The sequence below is a fragment of the Triticum urartu genome, chromosome 7A (assembly GCF_056163025.1).
Source record: "Triticum urartu cultivar PI428250 chromosome 7A, HENAU_Tu73, whole genome shotgun sequence".
Taxonomy (NCBI): Eukaryota; Viridiplantae; Streptophyta; class Magnoliopsida; order Poales; family Poaceae; genus Triticum; species Triticum urartu.
Genome location: NC_141879.1, coordinates 618,896,318 through 618,903,365, shown reverse-complemented (window position 1 = coordinate 618,903,365; position 7,048 = coordinate 618,896,318). Strand labels below are relative to the sequence as shown.

The 7,048-nt window shown below is 51.3% G+C and overlaps 1 protein-coding gene across 1 annotated transcript; it reads left to right on the top strand.

The window, feature by feature from the left end:
• The first annotated feature begins 4,493 nt into the window (after window positions 1-4,493).
• LOC147960723 (uncharacterized) lies at window positions 4,494-5,231 on the top strand. The gene has a single exon (XM_087533520.1). The coding sequence runs from the start codon at window positions 4,494-4,496 to the stop codon at window positions 5,229-5,231; it is 738 nt and encodes a 245-aa protein (XP_087389646.1).
• Window positions 5,232-7,048: the final 1,817 nt, after the last annotated feature.

Sequence of the window (7,048 nt, the reverse complement as noted above, 5' to 3'; positions counted from 1 at the left end):
TGGCGCACCGCTTGTCTAGTGCGCCATTAGTGTCAATCCCATCTATAGCCCTTTTTCTAGTAGTGCCTCTCAGCCTTTCAGAGCATCCAAGGCACTCCCCAGCTTTTGCCCATGCCCCCTTCAGCTGCCAGACGCAAGTGGACGCGCGCGGACACGGGAAAGCCGCGGATGCCGGCCAAAGTCGTGCTCTGGAGCGCCTGGCAGGGCACCCGACCGTTGACGCCGCGCCTCCCGGCCACCTCGAACCTCCCCCGCGCACCAGTCGATGCCCTCGACGTCCGCTCCATGCCAGCAGGCCGCCCACTTGCTCCCGCGCCTTCCTCACTCTCCTGCAGCTCGCACCAGAACGCCGCCCCGTTCGGCCAATACTCGCGCCGCTCCTATGGCCCGCCTGCAGCTCGCCCCGCTCCTCCTCTCTCTCCCTGGCACCCTAGACCACTCTCACGAACACCCCGAGCCCTCCATTCCCTCTCTAACTAACACCCGAGCCGATCCCGCAGACACCCGTAGGCCGCGCCTACGGTGGACCTCGGCCAGCCTATAAAAGGCGACCCCGAGCCTCTCTATCACTCCCTGTCGCTCCCCCACACTCCTAATCCACCTCCCGCACCACCCATTTGTCCCCAGATCCGCTCGAGCTCGAGATCGAGCTCGAGCTCTGCTGCCTCGGCTCACCGGAGTTCGCGAGGTACAGGCCTCCCCCGCTCCTCCTCTGCCCCGATCTGGAGCCACCACGCCCTACTGATCATTTCCCCCCTTGTCTCCCTCTCTGTAGCTGCCAGAAACGGCCGGAGTCACTGCCTCCCGAAGCTCCTCCGCCGTAGCTCCTCGTCACCGGCGAACCAGGCACCCCTGCTGGCCAAGTCCACCACCAACCGACGTGCGGCAGCCCCCTGAAGCCATCCCCGCACCCGCCGGAGCTCGCCGTGGCCTGCATCGTCGCTGGTGAGCACCGCGACCCCCCTGTCCATGGGTTAGTGATGACAGGCGGGCCCCGCCTGTCATCCTCTCCCTCGTTCCCGCGCCCCTCTCTCTCTGTCCTGCGGGCCCCGGCCTTCAGGTTTGAAATGGGCGGGCGCGTGCGCGCTGTGCGCTGGCTCGGCTGGGTCGGCCCGCTGGCTGGGCCTGCTGCCCCGCAGCTGTTCTGGCCCGGCAGGCACAGTGCCCTTTTTCTTTTTCTTTTCTGTGGCTTTTCCAAGAATTCCACAGAATTAATTATTTATCCAAATGCAATAATTCCAACTCCTAAATTCTTGTAATAATCCCACCTATTTATGGTGCAACTTTCATTCAAATCCAACAACCTTTTCTTCACTGTAAATATTTTAATGTGATTTTAAGAATTTAAATAAACATTTTGAAAACCCATTTCTCCTATTCTGCTACTCCAAATCCAAAACTAGGAATTTTGCCCTTCTTAGTTTTCAACCTAGTATTTAATAAAAATGAGTTGACATTTTTCTGAGCACTTTGGTTTTTCTGTTTTAGTATTGCCTTATTTTCTCGTTATTATTTTGCGATAGATTGCGTTGCTGACGAAGGAGTTGGACCAGAAGACTTTGAAGACCAGAAGACTTTGTTGAGCCAGGCAAGCAGCCCTTTGACCATGCCTATGAAACCCTTTTTATGCATTTCATATAGCACTTTATTATTGTTGCATCGGAATCATGATGAGATGGTAGCCACTTTGGTGGGTTGCCTCCATTTCCTCCTTGTTGATACTTGCATTGTGCATGACCCTACCTTCTTATGAGGGTTATGCTGGTGGGAGTAGATAGGATGCTAAAGTAGTTGCTACGGAAAAAGGGATGGGAATGTGCATGGTGATGGAGACAAGGTATTTTCAAAAGACTTTTCAAAACCCCGTCGGGTGCCGCTTATGCCCGAGGGAGATAATGAGATGGGTAACCACTTGATGACGAAGTGGTATACTGAGGCAAGTGTGTGTGTTGTTTTCAAAAGAGGATTAGATTTAAGATTTGTCGGCTGTCCCAACCTTACATGCGCAACCACTCTACCCTTGTATGGGAAAGGGCATTATTGATTACCTAGGCCGATACTAGCTTGGAGCCCGCATTACTAGTGACGGCAGAGTTGTTGGCGCGCTCTCTCGAGACGGGGCCGTGCCAGGTAGGGCGGCCAAGAACATTTTTATGGGGCACTGGACACACCGTTGGTACCCCGTGCCAGTAGTATGTGATGAATATGGGAGCGAGGCTCCACCATTTTTAAAGTTGTGAAATGTTGGGCACGGGGGTTACTACCAATCGAGTGGACTCCATGTTAGTGTCGTCTAGGGAAAGATAGTGATCGGGTGCTTACCCCGGGTACTTGAGGTACCGCGGGTCGTGGATGACACGGAAGCTCCCCGGATCTTGTGGGTTAAGTGTGCAACCTCTATAGAGTGTAAAACTATTCGAATAGCCGTGTCCACGGTAAAGGACAGTTGGGCGGTGCTGCTTAAACTATGTCCACATGTTTGCAAACCAGTGTGTGTGTTTGGATAAGTGGGAAGAGCTACTTGGGTCAAGTCAAGGGACTTGACATGACTGAGTTGGGTTGATGCCCACTCTATTTATGTTGATATCTGTAACCTGCCCTCATGGTTACTTGAATTCTCCTTTTGCATGTCATGCAAGTTTTTGAACATGTCATTACACTCAAAACTAGCTTTCCGCAAAGATTTACCTATATCATGCATTGTTGTACCTTGAACCAAAACATGGGTTGTTTGCGAGTACATTCAAAGTACTCATTGGATTGCCACTGGTTATTTAATTGGCCAGGCATGGAAGAACAGGAGTTCGAAGAAGAGTTCTTTGAATACGAACATGCGAACTAGGACGTTTCCCAGTCAGAATACCTATAGGGTTAAGGCAGATGACATGGGTTCTACTTATCGACGAAGATTTCCGCTGTTTAAATTTATTTGGTATTCAGCCGTTGTGGCTTTATCTATGTAAGACTTGACCAAAATGGTCATAATTTGTGTAAGATGATATGTATGGATGTAAGACTCTTGTTATTCAGCCTCTGTGTGTTCAGTGAGCATTGATCTCTGGGATCACTGTACACGTGCATTCGGTGATCACGACTTATGAATCGGGGTCCCCACAGAGCTGGTATCAGAGCCATCCTGACTTTAGGAAACCTTAGTTAGCATGGATGTTAGTTAGAGTGAGACTATCTCCAAAATTACCTATATACCTACGCATTCTAGTAATATCCCAAACATGGGTCGTATATCCTCTATTGACCCTTCCCTTTCCACTTTTGTAGATGGCCGTCGTACCCGAGGACCTCCTAACCACTGAATTTCCCGTGCTCCTTGAGGACAGCCTCAAGAAGTGCCAGTTCACTCGAGCCCCCACCTTCTCCTATCACGAGCACTGGATTGACAGCACCATGAAGGAGTATCACGTGGAGGTAGTCGTGAGGGCGAACGACTCTCCGACAAGCTGGTTCTTTGAAGGACCACAGATGGCGACCCTGCTCCTCGCCGTTGAGATTGCTGCACTCAAGGCGCTGACTCGCCTTCGAGATCTTCTGCCAGGGATGGCAAGTGAGCCAGCCACTCGTTACCTACCTTATCGTAAGGAGGGTGATGATGAGAGCAGCGCACTAGCTCCACCCATGGATGAGGGGCTTCCCCTCTGTTTCCAGACCTACTTCAGCTTGTGTGCTGATAGTCTGGCACAACACTTGGCCTCGGAGTCAATGGAGCTTCGGAGGGAACTCCATGAGACCAAGGAACTCCTCCGCCTAGCTCAGACAAAGGCGGACAGGATCAAGAAGGATGGTGCACCCCTAGACAGCCCGTTGTTGCCTATCGAGGCAGGCGACCCCCACAGGCTATGCATGCCAAGGGATCATCTCGGCCACGCCGTATGACGGTGAAGGAATATCGCAACCTCTTCATGGTGCCACTTGCGAAGCAGCGCCATGTTCAGCTCCTCCACTCCCCCATTCCCTCAAGTGACGAAGATACTGAGACAGATGAAGATGAGGAGGAAGACCCAGAGGAGCCGGACTACGCGACCGAGCATTCCACCACTTAGACACCGTTCGGGACTAGAATGGCCAGTCCGCAACCCTTAGTGTAGGATAGGTCGTGTACCCCTTGTGCGAAGTCGATCCATGTAATGGTTCAAATGAAACCATGTTGTGTTATGTTTGCTTTCAACTTGTTTTGGTGGAAGACGTGCTTTCCTTCGGGAACTTGTAAACAACTACATCACCCATTTGGTCTTAATGCATGAGTTTGGCCCTTCTGGCCCTTGCTTAACTTAAAATTGTGTCACGCCAACCCCCTCACTAGGCATTCCATCTATACTGCTTTCCCACATCTTTCCCAATCATGAGACCTTGACCGCTCCAACAGGATGCCTGTTGTAACACATACTGGTGCCTCTACTCAGCAGCAAGAAGCCGGAGCAGGAGCTAGTCGGGACCAAACCCAAGGGCAGGCTCCACCACCGCCACCACCTCCAAACATGGACATGGCTCAGCTTCTCCAAGCCTTCCGAGACGAACGCCAAGCCAAAACTGCAGCCCTCCAGATGATTGCCCAGGCTGTCAACCGCCAGCCGGCGGGGAACGGTAATGGACGTTCCACATTGGCAGAGTTCAAGAAGCATGCACCACCCACCTTCACCGAGACTGCTGAACCCCTGGATGCAGATGACTGGGTCCGCACCATTGAGGATCTGTTGGAACTAGTCGGCTGCACTGAAGACCGTGAGAGGGTGGCATATGCTGCCCACTGTCTCAGGGGAACTGCCAGAGCTTGGTGGGATGGATTCAAGGTCATGCATGCTGGGCAAAACATCACTTGGAATGACTTCAAGACAGAATTCTGCAAGGCCCATATTCCTTCCGGAATCATGGCCATCAAGAAGCGTGAGTTCCGAGCCCTGAAGCAAGGAAGTAGCACTGTCAAGGAGTACATGCAGAATTTCAGTGTTCTGTCTAGGTATGCTCCTAAGGATGTCAGCACTGATGCTGCCAAAAGAGAGCGCTTCATGGAAGGCCTTAACCAGACTCTGCAGTACTCGCTTGTTGTGTGTAACTGCCCAACCTTTCCTGATCTGGTTAACAAGGCACTCATGCTTGAGGACAAGCGACGTGCTTTGGATGATACCCGTAAGCGCAAGATGATCAGCAAGGGTAGCTCCAGCAACCAGAAACCTCGCCCATGGCAGCCAGCCCCGGCCAAGCCAACCTATCAGTAGCCAAGAGCCCCTGCACCCCGCACCAACTATTAGCCTCAACAGTATGCCAACCCCAGGCCAGCCTTCAACAACCCCAATAACAATGCCAGCAAGGGCAGCAACCCCAATCAAGTCACTTGCTTCGGATGTGGTCAGGCAGGACACTACTCCAAGTATTGCCCCAACAAGAAGCCCGACGCCCCGCGCCCCAATGTGCAGAACCCAGGGTAAGGCCGTGGAATGCCACCAAGGAACCAAGCTCCTCGCAACCCGCCCAACAATGGCAAGGGTCGTGTGAATCATGTCACTGCAGAAGAAGCCCAGGAAGACCCGGACGTCGTGCTAGGTACGTTCCTTGTCAACTCAGCACCTGCAACTGTCTTGTTTGATTCTGGAGCCACGCATTCATTTGTCACCCATGAGTTTGCATTAAAGAGTGGCATGACCCCTACACCCCTGAATAACCCTATGGTGGTACAAACCCCCGGAGCAGAGATGAGAGCCAAGATAGGATGTAAAGGAGTTGGGATTGTCATTAATGGGGTAGACTTCCTAGCAGACCTTATTGTCTTAAGATCACAAGGCTTGGATGTGATCTTAGGAATGAATTGGCTCATCAAGCACCAAGGCTTATTAGATTGCGCCAACCGGACCGTCACTGTAACCAATGACCAAGGAGTCGAAGTTAAATTTGCCTCCAACCGCTCCTCTGCTCAAGCCAACCAATTCAAATGTCTGACTGAAGTCGGATTGGAGCAAATGCCGGTGGTATGCGAATACCCCGATGTCTTTCCTGATGAGCTACCGAGAATGCCTCTAGACCGAGACATTGAGTTCATCATCGAGCTCATACCCGGAGCTGGACCCATCTATAAGAAGCCTTATAGAATGGGATCGGAAGAGTTAGCAGAGTTGAAGAAGCAACTGGAAGAGCAGTTGAGGAAGGGATTTATCCGCCCTAGTGCCTCCCCTTGGGGATCACCTGTTCTGTTTGTGGCAAAGAAGGACGGTACCATCTGCTTATGCATTGACTACCGCTCCCTCAATGAAGTTACAATCAAGAACAAGTATCCACTTCCCAAGATTGAAGATTTGTTTGATCAACTCAATGGGGCCAAGGTGTTCTCCAAGATTGACCTCAGATCTGGGTACTACCAGCTGAAAATCAGACCCCAAGATATTCCGAAGACGGAATTTGTAACCAGATATGGCCTATATGAGTGCACGGTCATGTCCTTTGGATTGACCAATGCCCCAGCTTACTTCATGTATCTCATGAATAAGGTCTTCATGGAATATTTGGACAGGTTTGTCGTTGTCTTCATTGATGACATTCTTGTCTTCTCGAAGACGGAAGAAGAGCACGAGCAACAGTTGAGGATGGTCCTAGACAAGCTTCGAGAGCACCGACTGTATGCCAAGTTCAGCAAGTGCGAATTTTGGCTGCGTGAAGTTGGATTCTTGGGTCATGTTTTGACCGAAGAAGGATTGTCGGTCGATCCAGCTAAGATTGAAGCCGTAACTGAATGGCAATCCCAAAGCAATGTGAAGGAAGTCAGAAGCTTCCTTGGACTTGCTGGATATTACCGCAAGTTCGTTGAAGGATTCTCAAGAATTGCGCGACCCATGACTCAGCTCTTGAAGAAGGACAAGAAGTTTGAATGGATGCCTAAGTGTGAAGAGAGCTTCTAGGAGCTGAAGAACAGACTGACCACCGCCCCAGTGCTGGCTACACCAGATATGCACAAGGAGTTTGTGATATATTGTGATGCGTCAAGAACCGGAATGGGTGGTGTTCTGATGCAAGAGGGAAGAGTCGTAGCTTACCTTTCAAGGCA

Bases quoted from the DNA above. Each gene is read 5' to 3' on its own strand.
- LOC147960723 (XM_087533520.1), top strand. From the start codon at position 4,494: ATGGACATGGCTCAGCTTCTCCAAGCCTTCCGAGACGAACGCCAAGCC.